At 38.6% G+C, this 26,915-nt stretch overlaps 1 protein-coding gene across 1 annotated transcript in view; it reads right to left on the bottom strand.

Annotated features, from left to right (window-relative positions):
• The window catches only part of otomp (otolith matrix protein), a 121,247-nt gene that overhangs the window by 21,716 nt on the left and 72,616 nt on the right, over window positions 1-26,915 (bottom strand). The window contains exon 6 of the mRNA XM_051922084.1: window positions 3,969-4,018. Coding sequence (XP_051778044.1) covers window positions 3,969-4,018 — 50 coding nt within the window. The remainder of the gene's footprint in view (window positions 1-3,968; window positions 4,019-26,915) is intronic.

Below are 26,915 nucleotides of genomic sequence, written 5' to 3'. Positions count from 1 at the left end.
GTCATACCATATGGCTAATTATGTATGTTAGCTGAATGTATATGCAATCAGCCAAGTTGCACAGTGGCAGGGTCAAAACAAACCTTACAGGAGTCCAACCTTTCCCCTTCCAAGAGTCAGAAAGCACATGAGACCCTGTGAAGTAATAATAATGAAAGATTTATTACTATTTATAAGATGTTTCTTTCTGTTTGATGTAAGAAACAAGACCAAAGCTGTGCCCTGACGACTGGAACTCCATGAGCACTACTTTTTTTGCTACTTTGTCACCGTATGATTTGTGTTTTGTTTGTGCTTATTGTTCCACTTGCATATTTTGTTGTTTGAGGCATGGTGGCACAGTGATTAGGACTGCTGTCTTACAGCTTAGGTCACATTTTTGGCCGCAATAATAGGTCCAGGATAGTTGGGAGACACTTCTCTAGCCGTCAGGGACACCTAAAAGACCATTGCACCATTATAAGCCATTCAAAACCAGTTCTGTTCCTCCTTCCCCATGGACTTTCTCAGAATCCTGTTTGTACTCTGGCTGCATGCATTGGTGGTATGCCTTGCAATTCAGTAACCACCAAATTTAATTAAGTATCGGGCTTGAATGTGTTCCCAGTCCAAGAGTTATTGAGGATAAAATGGACAGGAAGATGATAAATGTATAAATGTATTATGCAGACTTCTTCAAATTTCACAAATATTTCTGAATTTTCACCAAACTCAAAGTGAAGCAAATTCCACAAAGTTTGGTCATTACTAATCACAACTCTGTATTGGCATAAGTGCCTAAAAGCAGAATTGCGATGTTATATTATTGACTTGGATAAATTTTGATTGACAGTAAAATTTGTCAATTAGTTTTACTTATTCTATCACAATGTCCTCAATTATTCTCCTTCTTCGTACTATATTATCAACCACAATGGCTTAATAATATTGCATATGGTTGCATTATATACATAGCATAAGCATATTTGCTGGAAAAAATATCTTGACCATTATGTCTTTGACCAATTTCTAACCTGCCCTTGTAAATTAAATTCTAGAAAGAGCAGTTTTTCAGCACTTAAATGATTAATTATTAATTAAAAATGATTATTTGAATAAACCTTTCATTCTTGACAATTTTCAGTCAAGCTTTAGGCCAAATCATAGTACAGAGACTGCTCCAGTTTTGGCATATTTAAATTGGTTACCCCTGTCGTTAGGAATTGATTTTAAAATACCTCCAGTAGTATATAAAACTCTAAATAGCTTTGCTCATTCCAAGATTTTTTCAAGTACCTATCTCTTTTTATTCCCAGCCATAGCCTTACATCTTCTAACTTTAGATCTTCTTGCTGTTATGCACCAAAAATCTGGAATATATTACTTATAGAGAAACACCAGGCTAATAGAGTGAAATGTTAAAAAAAAAACCTCTAAAAAGTGTACTTGTAATAGATGATATATGCATAAACACACCATATTCTTCATTCATATGCAATCACTACTAATCTCTAATTTTCTCTGGTTTCTTTTTCAATTTTCTGTACAAACTGATCAAAATACGCTGCAACCCTCTGTGATGTTCAAATTAAAGTGATTACTCAAAACTGTTGACAAGACCCATTGCATTGAATCTTCTAGGATGAAACTTAAAAAACAAAAGCAACTACACTTTTTTCATTTATGTTAGGCAGAATGTCCAGTGGGTGCTGGCAGTTTTTTCTTTTGGCCTTGCAAACCGTGATATTTTCTTTTCTCTCCAGCATCTTTTCCCTGGAGTTTTCTTTTTTTTCTGTCCTCCCTGGCCATTTGACCATAGTATCAGAATTATCATTAGAGATTTGAAAAGAACTCTATAAATAAGGTCTCTATGACTTGTATATGTTATATATAAGTGCATATTCATTTATTCTTATTTACTAATTTTAGTATTCTTAATTATTTTTAATTTGCATTTCTTTTTCCTTAGCTATCTTGTAAAGCACTTTGAGCTACATTCTTTGTATGAAAATATTCTACAGAAATGAATAATGTGTAATTTGCATTTTTGAATGGCCTGTTCTCATCTACAGTAGATTGTTCTAATGTTCTAATTAAAGTAGCTCAAGTAGTCCAAGTGCCACTCTCCCAGTTTCAGCAGTCATAAGTCACCTTTATTTTCATTTTTCTCAGAATCCTGTTTGTACTCTGGCTGCATGCATTGTGGTATGCCTTGCAATTCAGTAACCTCCAAATTTAATTAAGTATCGGGCTTGAATGTGTTCCCAGTTCAAGTGTGATTGAGGATAAAATGAACAGGAAGATGACAACATTTTGAGAGAAAGTGTAATTTCTGTAATGTATATATATAAACAAGACATTTCTTTGCATCTGTGAGTGGCAGATATAGGTCAGTTTGCTACATTCATAAGAAATACATTTGTGAAAGTGTTGCTGTTTGTGTAAAAAATGTAAAGATTCTAGTAAACATGGAAGGAAAATAACATGAATACCCCAACCTCTTTTCTAAATGTACTTTATCCTGAATTCTTTCATAGGGAGCAAAGAAATTGGGCACAAAGAAAGAAACTGCCCTAGATGAGACACCAGTTCATCAAAGGGCAAACACACTCACATTGGGCTAATTTGGAATTACCAATTTACATAATGTGCACAAAAACATCCAGGGTTGTTTTGTGAAATGAAGGAAGTGATGTGCCTGCATAGACACAAGGAGGACGCATAAACTCAACATTATGATACAGCTCACAGTTTGTACATGTATGGTAAACAGCAATGACAACCACTGCACAGCATTATAGGTTACAGGTAAATATCAGTTTGATTGTATGGAAACTTTTACTGAGTGTACATATGATTTATTAATAAGAATATTTTTAGGAATTACAAAACATGTATTTTCAATAATATTACATTAAAATGGAATAAACTATTCCTTATTAGTAACCTTTTTAATAAAAAAAGTCATTGAAGTTTATGCAGCTCTTTAGTATATTTATTTAGAGAATTTATATTTTTTTTAAAATCATACAATACTGAAATTTTCATGCTATGTCCCAAGTAAACTATCCATTTCTTATGTATTAGGATATACAGCAAACATGTGTCAGAAAGTGCTGCTGGGGCTCCATCATACATAAGACAAAAAGCATTTTTGAAAGAGTAATATAACTTTTGATTTTCTTTGAATTTCCATTTGCAGTCTTCTGTATTTTGTAATTGAAACTAATTAAATTAGAAATCTAAACTAATGCTGTCTCAGTCTTGCTTGAATTTTTTTAGTATTTAACATCTGACTGGCTCAAGTATGATTATTTATCTGGAAGTTTAAAATGTATCACTTCAGCTCATAAGTACATCATTGTCATTATACTCTAATCTCTTGGCCGATATGTACTGTTATAATAACTGTGTTAGCCATTCTATCAGAAAAAATAAAATGGTTTACAGTATATACATATATATGGCACAAATATTTTACAAATTTGCATGTCTCACGCACAAAAGGAAGGAAACATGTTGAGCTACACAAAAAAATAGAACATGTAGTGACATTAGAGGTGCTTTACTCTGAGAGTGCATTCCTTCTTATTTGCAAACAAGCCTCCTCAGCTACTGTGTTTTTGAATTAATTTTCTCAGTTGGTCTTTCTCACCTGGGTTCAATGGGTTCTTCAAGAGTCACAGAGTCAGCCTCACACATTTACCAGTAAAATATTAGACAATGTTTCATAATGATACTTGCTGGTGCCCCAAACAAAAATGTTACTCAAAGCTTAATATATTCCCATTCAAACAGCCAAGGACCTAATATCTGTTTGTTTAACTTTTCAGTGGTTAGAATATTTTCATTTTAAATTCAAAATTTACCACACCTCATTTGCCACATTCCAGGCCTGTGAAAAACCTCACAGACCACAATTTCTTTCTTGATAACATAAAAAATAGATTTTAGAAGGAATGCACATACCATTAATTGTTATCGCTGACTGTTTGAGTGTTTGACAAATGCCACATCTCCAAGGTTTTCAGCAACACACCTAAATTAAAAAAAAGACAGTTTAGTCATGTATATATTTATTACTAATACTACTATTTTTCAAAATCAATAGTGCTTATTAAAGAAAAATATATGTTTTGGAATGCTATGACACTACTGGAATAAAATCTTGATTTATCAGATTGTTTAGACTTGCATCCCCAACAAACAGTCAACTGCCAACAGGACTCATAGTCTGTTTATATAGTGTTTGCCACTAGGTGGCAGCATAACCCCACAACATTCCCCTTCTTCCGACTTTGTAGTCCAATACATTTACTCAAGAGCCATTAGTTTATTTACACACAAAATTTCCAGAAAGTGAACAAACATAATTGCATCAAGTAAATATTCAGAGGTCAAGTCTTTTCGGCGGCTGAATCCGTCTGCTGCTGCATGCGTAGTGCGAGTTGTCAGATGCATTCTCAGTTTGCATCTTCTTCCCTGTCTGTGAGATGGGCGTGCTGTCGGCTTCAGGTGGATGCTCCGGCTGGTCCTCTGCTGTGGGCCACAGTAGGCGTATCTTGGTGCGGTGCCACGCTGAGCTCTGTGTTAGATTGAAACTTTCTGTGAGCATAGTCAGAGTAGACTCGGCAGGAATGAGGCCAACTCGGTTGCATCGGTACAGAGCTCTGTCCACATCTACCAGAGAGGAGCAGGGGGCTACCTGTTGGAGGCAAGTTCCCCCGTCTCCATATGGCCGGTTCTGTGTCCTGGAAGAGTCTTCATTCTTATGTTTTGTCCCACGTTCAGCTCGGGAAGGTCTCTGGCCATGTTATCATATGATTGTTTTTGTGACTTGCCTTTTAAAATGCAGCTTATCAGGAACTACACATGGTTGGAGCAGTGTGTCAGTCACCGGGAGGGGGTTTTCAGCCTGCGGGGCCTTCAGCCGCTGTGCAGGGCTTGTGTCCATGCGCCCATAGTCGGCGTGTTTCTCCAGAGCAAAATCTGGGTCGTCATGGGTCGTCACCCACACGGTTCACTCATCTGCAAAGGCTTTTAAACAATTTTCACTGCTGATTCCACTTTGCCGTTAGCTTTAGGGTACCTTGGGGATGAAGTACAAGCGAACTTTGAGAATATAGTGCAAGCAAATTGTGGACCCCGTGCCCGTAATTGAGCCTTGCATCTCTTAATGGTGGTGTCTGCTCATAGGTCAGGCAATAGTTCAACTTCCCAGAAGTCTGAGTAGTGATCAACGATCATCAGAAAGTCTTTTCCTGCGTAGTTAAATATGTCCATACTCATAATTTGCCATGGACGTGTAGGGAGTGGATGTGACATCATGGTCTCACACGGTGCACTGTCCTACATTGTCCTGCTGCAGCTGCAGCTTTGGGGCCAGGCTAATAAAGATCATCTTCGAGTGTTGGCATTATATAGTGGGACCTTTTCAGAGCTTTGTTCAATGCCTTTGAATTAATGCAGAGTTGGATTTTCCCAGCTTTTTTTGTACTATGACCATGTTGCTTATCCATTCCGTCGGGGTCAGTCACTGGGGCTAGATGGCCATCACGTATGTGTTTGTCCAGTTGGGCTTTGACAGCTGTCCTGAGGGCAACTGGAACATTGCGTGGTTAGCATTGTACTGGTATGACAGTCCAATCCAGGTCAAAGTGTACTTCACCATTGAGAGATTCGATGGAATTGCTGAATACGTCCCTGTATCTGGTTGTAAGTTCGTGTTTCGGTCAGCGTCTCTGTGATGTGGCCTTCTAAATTATGAAGTTCTTCCGGTAACGTGATATGCATCTGTCCCAAACACTCACATGTTGTTTTTTTTTTTTTTTTAAATTTTACTTATTAATTTTATTGTAATCATTCCATACAAATAGATCAATTTATAAAAAAAAAAAACATTGAAGACAAATCAAACCCCACCCCTGAGAAGGAGATTTTAGCCAAAGGAGAATTGCTTAGGGCTTTTTAATAAGGCAACAATAAACAAAAGAAAGGAAGAAATATATATAGGTAAATAAAAAATGGAGAAGGAAAATAAATGCGGTAATAGTTATTTCTCTTATTCTAAAATAATATTGGATTAGATCCTGCCAGGTTTTGAAAAAATTCTGTACAGATCCTCTAACTGAGAATTAGAGTTTTTTTCCAATTTCAATTATATAAAACATCGGTTTCCCACTGACTTATAAGAGGAGAGTTAGGATTCTTTCAATTTAACAAAATAAGTCTGCGTGCCAAAAGTAAATGCAATCACTGTTTGCTTGTCCTTCTCCACTTCAAGTCATCTGGAAGAACACCGAACACAGTTGTTAATGGGTTAGGAGAGATTGTGACCCCAAGGCTGTCTGAAAGCCACTTAAAAAATTTGGTCCAAAATGATGTTAGTTTGGTGCAGGCCCAAAACATGTGACCCAGTGAGGCAGGAGCTTGGTTGCAGCGTTCACAGGTTGGATCTTGCCCTGGAAACATTTTGGACAGTTTTAAGCGAGACAGATGAGCTCGATATATAATTTTTAGTTGAATAATTCTATGCTTTGCGCATATGGAGCTTGAGTGAATTCTCTGCGTTGCTACCTTCCATTTCTTTTCTGATATATTGATTAAGAGATCTTCTTCCCAATGTCCTCTTGGGTCTTTGAAAGGTAGGGACTCTAATAAGATTTTATATAATGCGGAAATGGTGTTTAATTCCTCGAAATTGAGCAGTATTTTTTTTCAGCATGGTGGAGGGTATGAGGTGAGGAAAATCGGGCAGTTTCTGTTTAACAAAATTTCTAATTTGAAGATAGTGAAAGAAATGTGTAGCTGGGAGGTTGAATTTGGAACGTAATTGTTCAAAAGATGTAAAAATGTTGTCTATATATAGATCTCTGAGCATTTTAATCCCAAAACTTTTCCAGGTATTAATAACTGGATATGTTTGCGAGAGTTGAAAGAGGTGGTTCTCATGCAGAGGTGCTGCGGATAAAAGATTTTCCATCTTAAAATGCTTTCTAAGTTGGTTCCATATTCTGAGTGAGTAAAGCACAATTGGTTATTAGTATATTTGCGATAACTTGCATTTATTGGAGCGCACAGCAGGGAGTATAAACAAGTACTACAGGATTTTTACTTCTATTGCGAGCCAAGCCTGTGCATGTTCATTTTTTTGTGTCCAGGTTTTTATGGGCTTGTATGTTTGCTGCCCAGTAATAAAACTGAAAATTAGGTAAAGCCATGCCACCTTCTGCCTGAGGTCTTTGTAGAGTCGCTCTTCGGATACGTGGGTGTTTTGAGTTCCAAATGAATGAGGTTAATGTTGAAACTAATTGCTTAAAAAATGATTTCTTGATATATATTGGAATGTTTTGAAATAAAAAATGAAGTTTAGGAAGGATATTCATCTTAACAACGTTAATTCTTCCGGCTAGAGTGAGATGAAGGGTTGACCATCTATGCAAGTCTTGCTTAATTTTTTCAATACAGACGGCAAAATTTTGTTGATAAAGAGCTTTATGTTTACTTGTGATATTTACCCCTAGGTATTTAAACTGATCTGCTATGGTAAAAGGTAGGGTGTCCAATCTAATATCATATGCTTGTGAATTCACCGGAAAGAGTATACTTTTATTCAGATTAATTCTGAGACCGGATATATTTTGAAATTCTGTTAGTGCTGTTAGAACTGCAGGCACAGTGTTTTCTGGGTCTGATATATATAAAACCATATCATCTGCATATAGAGAAATTTTCTGTTCTAGTCCATCTCTGATAGTCCCCTTTATCTGATAAGAATTTCGACAATGAACCACCAGTGGTTCAATGGCAATTGCAAACAGCAGTGGTGACAAGGGACATCCTTGTCTGGTACACGTTCTAGCTTAAAGTAGTCTGAGTCAAATGTTGTTAATACAAACTGAAGATTCTGGATTGGTATACAGTAGTTTGATCCATGCATAAATATTCGGGCCAAACCCAAATTTCTCCAATGCAGTGAAAAGGAAGTTCCATTCAATCATATCAAATGCTTTTTCTGTGTCTAATGATAGTAATATCTCTGGGGTGTTTGATTTGCTGGTGAATATATAAAATTAAACAGGCGTCGGAGATTGGAAGATAGGTGTCGGCCTTTAATAAATCCAGTTTGATCCTGTGATATTACCGAGGGCAGCACTTTCTCCATCCTTCTAGCTAGAATTTTTGAGAGTATCTTAACATCAGTATTCAGGAGTGAAATTGGTCTGTATGATGCACATTGTAAGTCCTTATTTTGTTTAGGAAAGACAGTGATTAATGCTTGACGAAATGTTTGAGGTAGTATTTGGTTGTCTCTAGCTTCTGTAAATGTTGCCAGTAAGAGGGGAGCTAGCTAAGTGGAGAATTTCTTATAAAATTCTACGGGGTAACCATCAGGACCTGCTGATTTCCCGCTTTGAAGTGACTTTATAGCATCTAGCAATTCTGTTAGCGTCAGAGGTTTATCCAGTTCCTCAGCACTTAAAGCATCTATTTTTGGTGTCTGTAATGTATCCAGAAATGCATTAGATTGTGTGTTGTCTTCTTTGAACTCAGTAGAATATAAGGATTTATAAGGGGGCTCCGCCCCCTGCTCGCTTTGCTCGCCTACCCCTGGTGTTGGGTAACCCGAAATACATTGATGAATGTATGAGATATATTGGAGTGTAAAGGTGTAGCCGTGACCGTGACTCCATCAGTTATCCGTAGTCTACTGTTAGTAATATGGATAATAGCACTTACTGTTAATACGGAGCGTTTTCTGTGGTTATACTGTTAATAATGCATCACTGTAATGTGATTCACATATGCTATATGGTTTGGACGTGTGAGGATGCCGTACGATTAATACAGAGAGTTCGTTTATTCTTATTACCCGGACCAAGCTGTGTAGTGTGGACGTTTAGTTCAGAAGCGCGCTGTAGGCACATGCGCCTTTCGTAGTTTCTCGCGCCTTCCGTACTATCTTTGTGGACCTTTGCGGACCCCGTAGTGTCTTACGTTTGACTCTGGGGTGCAGTGCAGAATCCTCTTTTCTGTGTGCCTGTGTCGTTAGTCGTTAGCTATGGGCGCGTTGTTGCTTCATGTCTTATTTACGTTAGTTGAGTATTTTTGAGCCGTAACTCCTTCGTTCGCGGTGGATCACACGTCGCTTGCGGTTTATGAGACACAGGCTGTAGGCGCCTGTGCACTATGTCTCCTGGGTCCATCGCCGTGTACCTGCGTCTGTGCCTTCCGGTTTACCGAGACCTGCGTCTGTGCCTTCCGGTTTACCATTCTCGGTTAGTAATATGGATAATAATCTCTAAATGCGTGCATTATATTTTTATGGTCAATGATTTCTTCTCTATTCATGTTGGTGATTACTGGTATTGCATTGCGAACTTCTTGTTTGTGAATTTATTGAGCTAAAAGCTTATTAGCTTTTTCTCCGTGTTCATAGTAATGATATTTTGACTTATAAAAAAGTTGTTCAGTTTCTTTAGTTGTTAAGATGTTAAGTTCTGTATGCAGGGCCTGCCTTTTCTTGTGAAGAGCTTCACTTGGACGCCTGGCTTGTTCTTCATCTATTCTAGTAATTTCGCTTCTTAGCTCTGACACTTTCTTGGTTTCTAATTTATTTCTGTGGAAAGATATGAAATAATCTGTCCTCTTAAGAAGGCCTTTAGAGTTTCCCAGAGTGTTCCTGCAGAAACCTCTGTGGGCGTGTTTGTCTCTAGGAAGAAGCTGATTTGCTTGGATATAAATTCTGTGCAGTTCTCATCTGCCAATAGAAGAGGGTTAAGACGCCATCTGCGAGGTGAGTGTGAGGGGCTTAATGATTTTAGCTCCAAGACTAGAGGGGCATGGTCGGAGATAACAATTGTATCGTATTTGCATGATTTAATCGTAGGCAGGAAATTATTATCTATAAAAAAATAATCAATTCTTGAGTAGCTATAATGCACTGGAGAGTAGAACGAATATGTTCTTGCGTTTGGGTTTAAGAAACCTCCAGGGGTCTGATGAGTTGTGGTCATTTAAAAACTGTGTAATTGTGTTTGCAGTGTTAGATGTCGTCCCCCCGTCACAGGAGTCCTATCTAAGAGTGAATTTAAAACACAATTAAAGTCCCCAGCCATTATAATTTTATGAGTGTTCACATTGGGAATGGATGCAAATAGATTTTGCATGAATTCCTTATCATCAACATTGGGTGCATAAACATTTATCAAAATCATTTTACTGTTAAATAAGTTGCCCATGACCATCACATATCTCCCTTCAGGGTCCGACACTACATCTGATGCTACAAATGGAACTGTTCTGTGTATGAGAATTCCCACCCCTCTAGTTTTCTTTATAAAGCTAGAATGGAACATTTGGCCAGTCCAGTCTTTTTGTAGTCTGAACTGATCCTTGCTTAGTAAGTGGGTCTCCTGTAAAAATACTATTTTAGCGTTTAAGCCTGGTAGGTGAGAGCATACTTTCTTTCTCTTTAATTCGTGATTCAGGCCTTTAACATTCCAGCTCACAAAGTTAACTGTCCCATCATGGAGACATTGATTCTGAGTTTTTAATGTCATTTTATAGTCTTAACTGGTAGTGAGACAGTTTAATCTTAATTTCAAAACTCCCCATGAGTTATTGCATTTTAGCCTATTGTTGCATTGATATTTATAGTTATAAGGATTAGAAGAATAGATTAGATATAGCCTGCTCTCCTTCTCTCCCCCCTTTATCCCCCACCCCCACATTTTGCCTCCCCACTTGAGGCTTGATCCCACTTTGCGATGTCCTGGTCCTCTGACATACAAAGAGACAGAGCACGTCCAAAACAAAACAAACCCCACCCCGCAGCAGCGTTAGAGAATTAAAACAAAGAGATATCTATTGCAGCTGAATTCTAAATACTATCTGCTGAAAATATAATCATTAACAGTCTTTTAGCTTAAAATAATCTTGAGCAATTTTAAGATATTAAGATATTAAGATAATAAAAGAAAGAACTCTGGGAATGATTTTTAAAAGTAGTCTAGGATAAACATAGTAAATCCTAATGTAATAGTATAATGTAATAGTAGAAATAGTAGAAATAGCAATAAACCAAGAGTATGATGTTAAACAGTCTACTTTAAGGTAGTAAAAAAAAACAAAAAAAAACAAAACAAAACCCAACCCTACTTTAATTATTTCCACATTTCCACACTCACGTCTATAACTGTAATTAAGACATAAACATATAGTGTCCAAGTAAAGAAAAGGATGTATAATTATAATACCAGTCTCTTTAAAAGTGGATCCAACAGCAGATGATAGGTCCTTCCCATGTCTTGACAGAATATGGCTCCTTATTAACTTTCAAAAAAGTGTCGGAAACAGCTTCTTTAGTTCCTTTTCAGCTTCCTCCTTGCTTGGAAATACATAATATTGGTCTTGAACTTCCACTTTCAGTTTGGCGGGATACAAGAGGCTGTATTTGATATCGGTTTTCTGTAGCAACTTTTTAATGTTAAAGCAGGCTGCGTGTTTTGCAGCTGTTAATGTTGAACCTGATAGGATTGGATTTTGATCTGCTTCAACTATTTCAAATTCCAGCTATTGTGGCTATGTCCCTTTATCAGACATTCGGTACGGAAAGGGCCCACTGACTTCATCACCTCCCCTGAAAACAGTTTTAGTCTCATCTGGCCAGAAATTAGCTTTATTTTGGGTGCTAGCTTACGTTTATCCCGTAAACTCATGACATTGCACATTGCTGCTGTGGCCAGCTGGCTACGTTGTCGGGTGCCATGGAGCTGTAGGTTGGCAAACACCTTTTTTCCTCGGGAGCTGGGTGACCCCATGATATTGGCAGTGTATATGTGTCCGTTAGCATCGTTGTCCTCCTCCTGTTCAAGCTCGGCTTGTATGCAGCTGACGCTGGTCTCGTTTTGCTTTAAGGCACACCATCGCGAAGTGGTTGAGAGTTCCGCAGAGTTAGAAAACCTTGACAAAAGCTGGGCATGTGGCTCTTCCCTGGTTGTGTGTGCTGCCACAGTACTTGCACTTTTCAGCGCTCCCGGGGTTGCTCTGCAGTCGTGACTTGGTGGATTTGAGTGTACCTTGTTGTGCTGGCTTTCGGATGTCCATGGCATTAATAATGTCATCTGCTTTAGCTTGCAAAAGCATCCTTAATTCGCAAATCTGTTTGCTCCGCAGCTCAGCAGATGTCAATAGCGGAAGCTAAAGTAAGTTCCCATTCTCTTAGCAAGCGGCGTTGCATGCTTTCATCAGCAATACCTAACACCAACCTGTCTCTAATCAGTTTGTCTTTCATCTGTCTATAATCACACGTTACAGCTTTCTCCCTTAGTCCAGTTACAAATACGTCTATTGTCTCACCTTCCTCTTGCTTAAGGGATCTGAAGACAAAGTGCTCGAATATGACATTCTTTGTCGGCTTGAAATGCCTCTCAACGGTAGTCAAGATGGTAGCGGCGTCCTTTTGCTGTTGCTCTGTCAAGTGCAGATTGTGTCTGTAGATGTGTTGGCACTCACTACCCATTACTCATCTGAGGGTGGCTGCTTGTACATCTACGGGTTTCTCATGCAGTCCAGTGACTAACATAAAGTCCTGAAATTCCACTTTAAAGATCTCCCAGTTTATAGCCAAGTCGCCGGACATCTTCATCTTTGCTGGAGGTGGTATGGCGTTCATGTACATGGATGCTTGGTTATAAAGTATTTTTAAAATGGCTTTTCAGCTGAATATGTGGTTGATTTGTCGTAAAATTGCCGTGGTTGCAGTTCACACGTCTGACATTATGTTTATGTGTATAGACCACACAGAGCCGTTTTCCACAGGCAAACTCTGTCTGCTTTATTTAAACTGTGCTTGACAAACGTTTAACTGCCAACAGGACTGTTTATACAGTGTCTGCCACTAGGTGGCAGCATAAGCCCTTAACAATTACTGCTTAGTGGCCAGTCATTGTTAATAACATATGGTACGGTTGTTAGCTTGCCATATTATTGTGATAAACTAAATTAATTATAACCCACTTGACAGGAACAAACTTGTTCTATTTTAATGCATATTTGAAAAATATTAATTCACTTTAAAAGAACAATTTTTTTTTAAATATGGCAGAAATTTTAGCGTTGATTTCACCATCTGAATATTCTAAACCATTAGTAACCATTTAGATATTTCAGTTTCTCTGAGTAGCTATTTCACATTAAATCCTCCTCTTTCTTTGTTCACTACATGGGTAAAAAAGTTGTGTCTGCTCTGAATAAGACAGAGTAGTCTATACTGTTTCTTACTGATCTATAATCTATGCCTTGTAAGGGAACATTGGATTTAATGAAATTATAATAAAAGAGAAATTTACAGTAAGTATATGCTGGAGTGACCTTTTGGACTGCCTTTAAATATAGTCATATTACTTCAACAAAATCTGATTACTTTAAAAAACTGCAAACAGCAAAATTAAAAACTGTCATCCCTCATAGATTATCCATATTAGTAACCAAACTGAAAAATGCATATATACTGTTTATTTTTAAACTGTTAAAAAAATATGAAAAAAAAACGTAAAAATCTCTGAGACAGTTAGTGAGTAATTGCTCATTTATTAAAAGGTCATTGTTCAATGTTACTTCTCCATTGAAATAAACGTTTATTTTAAATTAAACTTTTGCCTCTCGTGAATTGGACTTCTTATTTTTGACACAGACTTGGGTGACTGAGATTGACCTAAACCCTTTTTCTGAACTTTCTCTTCTGGGTTGTAGTTTTTTTAGCACTCCCAGGTCTACAGAATCACTTTAAATTGGTTATGACCTACTGAGAGTTTTATTATCATTGAGGTTCAATTGATTAAGATGGAGTTGCCTCATTCAGTTCTTTGAGTCTTGGTGTATAGATCCCCCCACACCTGTCCAAGGATTTTGTTCAAGAATTCTCTGATTTCTTGTCATTGATCATGACATTATATGATCACGTTTTAGTTCTTGGAGACTTTAATATTTATATGTGTTGACCGTTGGCCAGGGATTTTTTTACTTAGTCTTTTGATTTTGTTCAGTTTGTTACAGGTCCCACTCATAAACATGGTAATACCATGCATCTTTTATTTTTCGTCAGTGTAAGAGCCAATCATAGAAAGTTAAAGTTTTAAGTTAAACTCATATTAATGTTTGCTTTATTTGAATAGAATATAATTTCTTCCATAGTCACAGACAATGGTATAGTTTTTCCCCCTATAAGTTTGTAAGAGATAGAATCTTCTTGCTATAACTGAGAAACAGTGTGTTAATAAGCTTTAGTTGTGTTTAGAACAGGTCCCAGTAAACAGGGACTTGAAAGATCCATTTTTAAGTTAGAAATAGGATAAGCATACAGTTTTCTGACCGTTTTGAAATGTGTTCAGAAATTATAAGTGATTAGTAACGATTTAAGATGTAACAAGATTAAGCTTTGAACTGAATTTTTTCTTATTATAAATTTTTTCCTTTTTTTTGCTATTTTAATTTTCTTTTTTGTGTGAACTGTTTTACTTTAAACTTTAACTAAACTTTCAAAAAACGAAGATATTTTGTCTGTGGAATCATTTCTGCGTGTCAGGCCTTTGTTGAATCCCATTTTTTGAGTTACAGCTGCAGAATTTTGGAAACTTTGGGAAAACGCAGCTACATTTTCGTCAGAAAACTTGCCATCTTAGGCCTTGAATCTGGAATCTAGCATCTGAGGACAGAGGACGCTTCTGCTCCAGATCTCGTCAATGAAAGTGAAAGAACTGAGTCATCTTGAGGTACTGTGCACTTACCTTCTATCTCTGCGTTATTGTAATGAAAGCAAGGTCGCCGCACCTGAACTTGAGAAGAGTTTTTGAAGCCTTGCTATAAGGAAGTATCTGCTTTGTTGGAACGTGCCAATTGTGACGTTTGTTGTCATCAGAAGAACCAGCTGTCAGTCTTTTGAGCTGTCGTCATGGCAGTGTCAAAGCATAACTCAAGTGAAGTTAGTAGTGATTTAAGTATAGGCTCTAATACTGTAATTGGAGATCTTAAAGGTCACATAAGTCAGAGGAAAGATAAACTTTCTGTGCTTATAGCTGTCTTAAAAATACTCCAGAAAATCATTCAGAAGTAGCAGAAAGACTTGAAAATTTTTGCGAAACACACAGTGAGATAGAGGAGTTGCATCAAAGGCTAATATCAACACTGAGTAAAGAAGGAGCAATTAAAAAACAGAAAACGACATTCGCCAAAAGCTCTAAGAATTGGAACGAATTTATTAATGTTACAAAGCTATGGCTGAAAGATGCAAATAGACTGTTAACACACACAACCGACGAACAGCTAGTTAACAAATTCGAAGAGATGCAATTGCAAGAATGGGATCGCTCAAAGTCAAAGGTGCGAAAGGCTTCTCTGCAGTTAAAGCGCACTTTGGACTCTTTAGCCCAGAAAAGCGCTACAGCATCATCACCCTCTTCGACAGTCACACTTGAATGCACTGAACTAGATAGTATAATTCAAATGCTACAAAACCTTAAAGCTAAAGTGGAAAGGCAGGAACAACCAGTAATTATCTCAGGGGCCCATTCGCAGACTTACAAACAAGATCTTGTTGACGTGCTAGCGCAGTATCAAATCGAATATCAGAAGAATCAATCTGAAAGTCAAAAAAATCAAGCCGAATATCAGAAAGCAATTATTGAAATGGCTAAATCGTTAACCCAACAAAACATAGCTACTACTCCACCACCTCCAGCGCTGCGTGGTGAAGTACCACACAGGCAGGTCCCTTTATTTTCAGGTGACCCATTGGCTTATGCAGACTTTATTAGGGCCTTTGATAACGCTGTTGGGGATGTGTTACAGAACCCTCAAGATAAATTAGATTATTTGATCCAATTCACAAGAGGTCCTGCTCAGGACTTAGTTAAAGGCTGTGTGCGACTGCCACCAATTCGAGGTTATCAAAAGGCCAGAAAGCAACTTATTTTGGTGATGAAGTATTCATAGCTGATGCATACATGGAAAGGGCATTGAAGTGGCCTCAAATAAAACAAAATGACAGTGAAGCTCTGAGAGAATATGCAATCTTTCTTGATAGCTGTGTAGACGCAATGACAAGCGCAGGGAGTCGCAACGCATTCAATGACAATCCAAATATTCGTATAATAATCCCTAAGCTCCCATATACTTTACGAGACAAGTGGCGAAGCTGGGCCTTTAAATTTAAAGAAAAGGAAGCAAGAAGGGCAGGTATTGATCACCTGATCACCTTTCTACATCGTCAAGTAAGGATGATGATGGACCCCTTTTATGGAGATGTTTCACAAGGTAGCATGGAGAAAAAAGAAAAGACTGACAAAAGTAAGTCTCCTCAGAAATACGGACAGAGATCAGGAAGTATTTTTACCACAAGTATTTCCGATGTCAATGAAAAGGAGGCAAGAGAAACCTTAGTTGAAAAGACTGTTAATGATACATGTGCATTTAAAAATCCTTGTGTATTCTGCAATGGGCAGCATATCCTTGCGGAATGTAGTAAAATCAAAGAATTGCCGCACAAAGAAAGAATTGACTTTTTGAAATCTAAAGGTTTATGTTTTCGCTGTCTCAAACAGGGGCACCTTGGTAAGAGCTGTAAAGAAAGAATGAAATGTCAGACATGTTCTTTTCCGCACCCAGACATCCTGCATATCAAAAAAGATTCCGGAGCAACATCTAAAACTACAGCTAGTGTGGCGACATCTACTGAAAGGGAAACCGAGACTAGAACTTGTGCCTTTACTGGGGCCAGAGAAGAGTACGCATTGCAAGTAGTTCCTGTTAAGGTAAAATCTAAGAAAAGTGAAAGGTATGTAGAAACATACACCTTTATAGACCTCGGCAGGACAGTAACAATATGCACTGAAAGGCTCCAGAGATAATTAAACCTTCAAGGGAGAAGAACACAAGTATTTCTCAAATCTATGAATAACTATGATGATGATTCAAAAGTGCTAACACAAAGTTCTGTCTTATCAGATTTACAAGTCTGTGGTATAAATGATGATAAATATATTGATTTACCAAAGGTCTTTACACAGGTCTCCATTCCAGTGGAGAATATCTTAAAGAGGTACGTCTAACTCATATTGATTCTGAAGTTGATCTTTTAATAGGAATCAACTACCCAGAAATCTTCGAGAAGTCACAAATCATACCTAGCCATGGAGGAGGACCTCATGCTACGAAGACTGCACTTGGATGGGTGGTTGGTGGACCATACAAAGAGATAGATGACCTCACAAAACAAAGTGGTAAGATGACCAAACATTCAATCAATCGTGTGTCAATAACAGAGATTGAGTATATGTTACTGCAGCAGTATAACACAGATTTTCCAGAGTGCAGCTGTGAAGAAAAGGAGGAAATGTCACAGGAGGACATCAAGTTCATGCACATAGCTTCAGAATCTGCGAGACTGGTAGGTGGCCATTTTTGTTTAAATTTGCCTTTGAAGGATGAAACACTGAAAATGCCAAACAATCGCTGTATTGCTGAACAGCGTGCTATTGGACTCAAAAGAAAGCTGAGCAAAAATTCAGGTTTCCACGGAGCCTATAACGCCTTCATGAAAGACATTATAGACAAGGGTTATGCTGTCAAGGTACCCAAAGAAAACCAAAATTGCAATGAAGGCAGAGTGTGGTACATCCCACATCACGGTGTGTATCATCCAAAGAAAAATAAAATTTGAGTGGTCTTTGACTGCACTGCCACCTACCAGGGAATCTCACTTAAATCTCACTTAAAGAACAATTATTAAAAGGCTCAGACCTAACTAACACACTCATTGGCGTCCTTACAAGATTCAGAAAGGAGCCAGTAGCATTAATGGCAGACATTAAGTCAATGTTCTACCAAGTTAAAGTACCAGATAAAGACACTGATCTTTTACGTTTTTTATGGTGGCCTGAAGGTAATCTAAGTAAAGACCTTGAAGAATTCAAAATGACAGTACATCTTTTTGGTGCTACTTCTTCACCCAGTTGTGCTTCTTATGCTTTGCGTAGAACAGCTGAAGATGCCAGAGATACATTTCCTGAGGAAGCTGTTAACACTGTTCTCAATAACTTCTACGTGGATGACTGTTTAAGGTCAGTAACAACAGAAGAACAAGCTATAAAGGTGGCAAAGGACCTCCAAGCTCTATGCCTAAAAGGAGGATTTCAGTTGACTAAGTGGATAAGTAACAACAGAGAAGTTTTATTGTCTATTCCTGAAGAAGACAGAGCTCATGAACAAAAGGACTTAGACTTGAGCCACAGTCTCCTTCCCACAGAGCATGTCCTGGGTATCCAGTGGTGCACAGAAACAGACAGTTTCAAATTTCAGATTAAGTTACAAAACAAGCCCGCTACAAGGCATGGTATTCTGTCTGTTGTTAGCTCAGTTTATGATCCACTTGGTATTTTAGCATCTGCCCTACTGCCAGCAAAACTTATTCTAAGAGACTTATGCAAAGAGAAATTTGGGTGGGATGAAGAAGTAGAGGTCAAACACATTCAGAAATGGAAAAAATGGATGGACGATTTGCAGTTACTTACAGGCTATAAAATGAACAGATGCTTCAAACCTACAGGGTTTGGAACCATAAAGACAGCACAAATGCACCATTTTGCAGATGCTAGTGAAGATGGATATGGCACTTTCACTTACCTTTTTTTAACCAACGAAGAGGGCAAAAAGCATTGTTCATTCCTGATGGGCAAGTCAAGAGTTGCACCATTGAAACATGTCACGATTCCAAGATTGGAGCTGACAGCAGCCGTTGTGGCAGTTAAAATGGACAAAATGTTTAAAGGAGAGCTTCAAATGCCCTTAGAAGAATCTACATTTTGGACTGACAGCACCACGGTGCTAAAATACATTTCAAATGAAAGCACTCGGTTCAAGACCTATGTTGCCAACAGAATCTCTGTGATCAGAGATCATTCACAGCCTTCACAGTGGAGGTATGTCACATCTGCCCTTAACCCGGCTGATCAAGCATCCAGAGGGCTAAGCATAGAAAACTTTCTCAAAAGCACTACATGGTCACAAGGTCCAAGTTTCTTATTGAAGCCTGAAAGGGAGTGGCCAAAAAGACCAGATCAACCGAATGATTCACTCCTTGAAGATGATCCAGAAGTTAAAACTTGTGCAGTTAACATGACAAAAATAGAGGAAGCAACTGAACTCATTAACAAACTAATCACCTAGTTTTCAGATTGGCATCGCTTGAGGAAAGCAGTGGCTTGGTTCCTCAAGTTTAAAGACTTAATGCTGAACTTAAGAAATAAAAGAAAAACATTCCAACTAGAAGTCAGTCAAACTAAAGGTAATCCAGAAGAACAAAAATCACTCATCGCAAAGCACATGAAAAGGTATACCCCCCGGGTGGAATTGAAGAGTCGCATAGTGTAGGGGAGGAACGATCTCCTCAGTCTATCAGTGGAGCAGGAAAGTGACAGCAGTCTGTCGCTGAAGCTGCTCCTCTGTCTGGAAATGATACTGTTTAGTGGATGCAGTTGATTTTCCATGATTGACAGGAGCCTGCTCAGTGCCCGTCACTCTGCCACAGATGTCAAACTGTCCAGCTCCATGCCTACAATAGAGCCTGCCTTCCTCACCAGTTTGTCCAGGCGTGAGGCGTCTCTCTTCTTTATGCTGCCTCCCCAGCACACCACTGCGTAGAAGAGGGCGCTCACCACAACCGTCTTGTAGAACATCTGCAGCATCTTATTGCAGATGTTGAAGGACGCCAGCCTTCTAAGGAAGTATAGTCGGCTCTGTCCTTTCTTACACAGAGCATCAGTATTGGCAGTCCAGTCCAATTTATCATCCAGCTACACTCCCAGATATTTATAGGTATTTAAATCAGACATTGAGATCTCTGCAGCCTACCATACACGTGGATCAAATGCCTCAAAACCAAAAAGCCAAATTGTCTGTTTTGAGAAACTACAGGCCAAACAAAATCTCATTTTAGACAGAAAGACGAGATAATTTTTGAAAATACCCGCATTCGTGTTTTCCCAGATTTCTTGCCTGCAACAGCTACTAAATGTGCCACACTCTGCAGCATTAAACAGCGCCTATATAGAGCTGAAATCAAATTTTTAGTTCTCCGGACAAAGCAGATAAAGAAATAAGAAGACTGATCCCGACCTTCTTTTGAAAGAAACGATCATAAATCACACCGTGTTCTGGCAAGGAAGATTCTACTTGAAGCTTGCATTTTGGACCGTTTGTAAAATGAAATTTGCTGTAACTATATCCATCCATTTTCCAACCCGCTGAATCTGAACACAGGGTCACAGGAGTCTGCTGGAGCCAATCCCAGCCAACACAGGGCACAAGGCAGGAATCAATCCCGGGCAGGGTGCCAACCCACCGCAGGACACACACAAACACACCCACACACCAAGCACACACTAGGGCCAATTTAGAATCACCAATCCACCTAACCTGCATGTCTTTGGACTGTGGGAGGAAACTGGAGTGCCCGGAGGAAACCCACGCAGACACAGGGAGAACATGCAAACTCCATGCAGGGAGGACCCGGGAAGCGAACCCGGGTCTCCTAACTGTGAGGCAGCAGCGCTACCACTGTGCCACCATGCCGCCCTCTGTAACTATATATTATATTTTATTTTTTTACTTTATTTTATATTATATTTCTTTTTTGGCCATTTCTTTCCTCTTTTTTAAGTTAAGCTGTAGTGAGAAGTCAAGCAAAATGACATCTTTTATTGGCTAACTAAAAAGATTACAATATGCAAGGTTTCGAGGCAACTCAGGCCCCTTCTTCAGGCAAGATGTAATGAAACTGAATAACAAAAAATACAAGTGACAAGAAGATACCAAGAAGGCATTCAGTGAGATGATGCTGACAGATGTGAACACTAGCGTGGCGAATTGCTCTCATAATGAAGTGACTTTAGCTGGAGGTGGAAGTCCCATTAAACTTATGGTGCAAAGCAGAGTTGTGTCGGAGTCTATTAACCAGTGAAATCGCTGTGAAGAAGCTGTCTGTTGTTAAGGTTCTGCCTTTATTCAGAAACGGCTCCATAAGTTTTATGACCACAGATTTGGAAAGTCTTTGCCCTGGGTTATAACTCAAAACACAGTTCTCAACAAAACGTCATTTTCACACTCTCTGCATGGGTGTCTTTGTTGTCAAAGCGCAATGCCGCATGGTAGTCTGATAGCAGTCATTGGACATTGTATCTTTGATTGCCGGTACAATGAATAGTTCTGAGCAGGCTTCAAGCACAGCGCCAACTGTGGTCATCACGGCTTCTTGTGAAAAGAATGGAGATAAATACCTTCAACTCAGAGAGGGAGAGGCCGTCATACACTGTCATCACGACACTGCCAGATCTAAACAGCACTGTGGACAAATTGCTCACGTACTGAAGTGACTTTAGCTGTAGGTGGAAGTCCCATTTTAGTTTATGGTGCCAAGCAGAGTGCAGCAGTCTATTAGCCAGCGAAAGCGATGTAAAAAAGCTGTCTGTTGTTACAATCCTGCCTTTGTCCAGTCTGAAAGCAGTCACCGGACATCATATCTTTGATTGCCGGTACAACAAATAGTTCTGAGCAGGCATCAGCTATAGCGCTGCTCTTGTGAAAAGAATGAAAATAAATGCCATCAGCTCAGAGAGGGAGTGGCAAGTTCGTTGAACCACATGAATGTCCCTGAGAAAATAAAACTGAATAATAAAAAAAACAAGAGCTAACTTTTACAAGTAGCCAAAATTCACACTGGGTGTTGCAGACTCAAATCAAATGTATCTTTTTTATTATATTATAGTAATAATAATAGCAGCTCCCAACTCAAAACAGAGAGTGCCCGTTCTCGAACCCGGAACCTTTGGGTTATTAGGCTGTAGTTCTTACTTCTAAACCATTCAAGAACACATATAAACTCTCTGTCGATTGACATTTGAGCTTGTTTTTTTTTTTTTTGATTTTATTGATCTCTCTCTATTATAAAAAGAAATCCTGTCCCCTGTCCTGATAGTCTACGATACGTGATCTTCTCAAAAGATAATTTAAAGACCCGCAAGACGAAAGAGACCTGCCACGGTGTGTCTCACGGGAACATAGAACGAGAGTCTTGCAAGACACACCCTACTTACAAGCACTATCAAAAAAAAAACAAATCAGTAGTGTAAAGGCAGTCACGCAGCACACACAGCTCCAAGGCTCTCAGTGCATATAAAGAGTATAAGGTCAATACGGTAGAAATGAATAGGGTAGAAATGAAATTAATAGGGTAGAAATAAAACGTCGACGATTAAACGAAGAAGAAAGAAAAGCACATAGAACAGAGACCCAAAAGCAATGGAGAGAAAAAAATGCTAAAAAGAAAAACAATAATCTAGATGCAAATTTAGAAAATAAGGAACGTGATGATCAGCCCGGAACAAGTGAAATGGAAAAAAAAGCACGTCCAATCAGGTGCGGAGAAATGAGACTCAAATGTGCTGGACAGAAAAAAGAGCAAAAAAAAATAATCGAGGTGCAAATTCAGAAAATAAGGAAAGTAATTATCAGCCCGGAACAAGTGGAATTGAAAAAAAAGCACGTCCAATCTGGCTCAGAATTAAAAGACAATGAGTAAAAGAAAATGGAACTTCATAAAGACGTTTACAAATGTTGCCGCTAAACACATGCAGAGCAGGTTAGAGACTATGAAACCAGTGAAATTAGAAAGGCTCAAAAAAAAAAAACGGCACTATACACATGTGGAGAAAGCTGCGACAGCAGCTACCCCAACCGAATGCGAGCAGCATTATACATCCTGCAAGAAAGAATTCAGCCACGCCTGCGGCCAGAAATAAAAGACAGGCATTGCTTTAACAACGTCACACGAGACCAGGCAGTGAGCCATCATTTAAAACAAGTCAACAGACCTCTATGCTAGCAGTTGTTGGATTGTTTTTGGAAGGCAAGCATTGTGTGCTCAGAGCTCTTAAAACAACGACATGCGACAGGCAGAAGAGGCAGATAGCAAGCAGCAAAAAGACAGTAAATGATCCAAAGCCATATCGTTAGCGTACGTTCAGCAGCAACACCCTTCACAACACGAGCAGTATTATATGTCCGGGAAGAAAGAGATGTATCCTCGCGCGGGATAGGAAAAGAAACAAGTATTGTTTTTACAAAAGTTTTTAAAGTAAAAGTGAAAGTAATGCATATGTAACAATTCACAAGAAAATAACAATCTCTTTAAATTGTAGGTTGCCTGCCTAAGGTAAAGTCATCCCTGATGAATGGGGACGTGGGAATGAGGGGTCCTTTCATCGGATTAGTGCTATTTCAGATGTGGAATGGCAAAATGGGGGAGGCAGCTTGATGAATAAGGTCTCCAGGACTTAAAACAAATCCAAATCATATTATGTGATATCATCTAATGTGAAATTCTACTCCATACTTCTAGAATTTTTATTTTTATACTGTATTGAGGATTTATTCTGTTCTATGTATTGTACTGTACGGCTCAGAATTAAAAGACTGAGTAAAATGACAAAGTAGAACTTCATAATGATGTTTACAAACGTTGCCGCTAAACACATGCAGAGCAGGTTAGAGACTATGAAACCAGTGAATTTAGAAAGGCTCAAAAAAAAAAAAAAAAAAAAAAAAAAACTGCGCTTTACACATGTGGAGAAAGTTAAAGGATATTGTGATATGTGGCCGGCTTTTCATTCCGGCCAATACCCCTAGGCCGCCAGGTGGCGCTTTCCCTGCAGCATGGACGTGCCCCGAGTTCCAGCAGGGACTCATGGACTATGTAGTTTTTATGCACAGCCCTGCTGGATGCCTTGGGGACCACCAGGAGTCGCTGTAGGGAAGCCCATAGACTCTTATATGCCCTATAACCCGGAAGTACGTCATAATCCCAGGACAGGAGGAAACGGTGTGCTTCTGGGTTGAAGAAAAGGACTGTTTACCCTGACCCGGGAGGAATAAGGACTTGTGGGTTGTGGAACAGGAACCACTTCCAGGTCAGGGAGTATAAAGGACCATGGGAAAGCCCAGTACGCTGAGCTGAGCTGGGAGGTAGGGTGGCGAAGTGTCTGGGAGTGGAGGATATTGTATTGATTTATTGATTAATATATGAGTGTTGTGGAGTATAGGGTGCTTTGTGCACATATTTGTCTAAATAAAAGTAATATTTGGACTTTTATATGGTGTCTGACGTCTGATCAGAGGGTTCAAGGGGTCACGGAGGCCTCAATCTTTCACAATATGAAAGTAGGACAATTAGAAAATATAAAAAAAGAAAGTAAAGATCGCAGTAGCGCAAACAAACTGCCTCATTTAACTATGCACCAATCTAACTTTGGTTTCACACAATAATTACTACACTATTGCACCTTAACACTTAATTCTACTTTATTCACATAATTTTACTTATTTATTATGTTCTACTATACTGTTATCTTTCAATCCATGACTTTTTGTTAATCTAACTGATATTCTTCTAACTTTGCACAGTTTTTGATAAGCAGATCAGGATGCATTTCACTGCATGTTGTCCTGTATAACTACGCATGTGACAAATAAAGAATCTTGAGAATTTCAAAAACGGAGTTTACCACACATGCATTTATTGGTTACTTTGTTCATGTATATATATTTATCTGTCTGCTTATTTAAAAAGCTAAATTTACCCCAGGAGTCAAAAACGTTCTGTCTAGCACTTGTACAAAAACCTAGACAAAAGCTGGGGTATCACCTTGGTAACCCCATGTACTTTTGGAACTGTGAGAGGAAAATAGCACGACTTTACAGACAGGAGTCCAATGCAAAACTCTACTTACTTTTTTACTTTGTAAAAAGAAATTATTAACTGCTGATGATGTCGATCGTTTTGTCTGTGCTGAAATTCCAAACAGAGAAACCTATCCTGACCTCATTAAAAAGACTCAGAATATTGGGACTCGCAAGATTACAAATATTGTTTTTACAGAAGATCTGAAATAAAAGTGAAACTAATGAAATTGCAGCAATTCAAAGAAAAAAAAATCTTAAAAGTGTGTATCCGGAAAACCAAACAAGGGGGTTGGCGAACGAAGCGAGCAGGGGGCAAAGCCCCCTAGTTTTATTAAAATTAATTAAGATTCCATACAAATACCTCAAGTTTAACAAAAATAGGTTCGAAACAAATCAACCCCCACCCCTGAGAAAGAGAGCTAGGCCAGCAGAGTAAAACTTTAAGCTAGTAAAAATAAGTAAATAGATAAATTAATAAATAAACAAAGACAAATGGAGTGAAGGAGGGGAGATAACCTACTTCCTCAATTTAAATGCTTATTCTAAAATGTTATCGATTAGATCCTGCCAGGTTTTGAAAAAGCTTTGTACAGATCCTCTAAGTGCGAATTTGATTTTTTCCAGTTTCAAATAGTATATAACATCAGTTACCCACTGACGTTAAATAAGAGAGTTAGGATTCTTCCAGTCGAGCAAGATAAGTCCATGTGCTAGTAGTGTAGTAAAGGCAATTACTGTTTGTTTGTCCTTTTCCACTTTAAACCCATCTGGAAGTACACCAAACACAGCTGTTAATAGATTAGGAGAGATAGTGACACCAATGCTGTCTGAAAAGCATTTAAAGATTTTGGTCCAAAATGATGTTAATTTGGTGCAGGCCCAAAACATGTGGCCCAGTGAGGTCAGAACTTGATTGCAGCATTCACAGGTTGGATTTTGCCATGGAAACATTTTGGATGAGACAGATGCGCCTGATATATAATTTTGAGTTGAAAAATTCTATGCTTTGTGCATATGGAGCTCAAGTGAATTCTGTGCATTGCTACTTTCCACTCCTTCTCTGAGATATTGAGTGAGAGATCCTTTTCCTACTGTACTCTTGGATCTTTGAAAGGAAGGGACTGTAAAATGGTTTTATATGTTTCTCAAATCTCATCATAGCTAAAGTGGTACGTTAAATGCTTCGTATTTTATGTACTCTTGTGTGTGTGGATCACTATGTGCTTCTTAAACGGGCTTTCTCTTATGCCGACAGGACAAAGAATATATTACATTCATGATGTTACAGCTCTCTGACCAATTTAAATACTAAGATGTATACTTGATACCATTTTCATGATGATAGAAATTAAAGCATGTATAAAGCATTGAGGCACATTGGCGCAGTGGTAGCAACAAGCTGGCACTCCCAAACTTTCAGACTGTTTCTTGTCTCTTATTACAATATATTATAAGATTATAAATATATATATATTTACACGACTGATGGTTAAAATATGTATTCAAAAAGAATCATGAGCATATATGAAAATAAGAATTGTGTCTTATTTCACGCTAGTATAGTAAGGGTTAAATCACAAAAAAACCTGTGCTTATTTTTGTTATTTTTCTCTTTGCAGCTGCAAACCACCAATATCTTGCTGCTAAGGTTAAAACTTCAGTCAAGTACACTGTGTACTTTGAGAGAGCTAAACAGGCTATTGTTTTAAGAAATGCATCTACTGAGACTTTAACCATGAGAGAACGCCATATAGGTCACTTACTTTCACTTGCAGCAGATAGGCCTCTGCCTGCTTGTCTGCCTGCTTGAACACTAACATGTGTTTTATACGAAACAGCACAATTGTCTTTGAGATGTAGCTGCCTAGAATTTGCCTTGAGGGATGTTTGTGCAACAAGAAACTATTCACTTGAGCGGCCCAGTATCTTATGTATGGGTCCTGATACCAAGTTGTTGGTGGAAACTGATTGATAAACAGGTCTTAGGCACCTGCACAGGGAAAGGAGTAATGTTAGAAAGTTTCAAACAGATTATGCACATAGGTTTAGGTGATGGGCATTAGGTAATGGTGGCAGGAACTAGGAAGGTTCATGGTGAAGGCCTACTAAGTGGGCGTGATGAGCAGGACAAAGCACTATTCTCA

Source organism: Erpetoichthys calabaricus, chromosome 2 (assembly GCF_900747795.2).
Source record: "Erpetoichthys calabaricus chromosome 2, fErpCal1.3, whole genome shotgun sequence".
In the NCBI taxonomy this organism is placed as follows: domain Eukaryota; kingdom Metazoa; phylum Chordata; class Cladistia; order Polypteriformes; family Polypteridae; genus Erpetoichthys; species Erpetoichthys calabaricus.
Note: the sequence above shows the minus strand (reverse complement) of the source record. Positions and strands in the feature narration are given on the sequence as shown.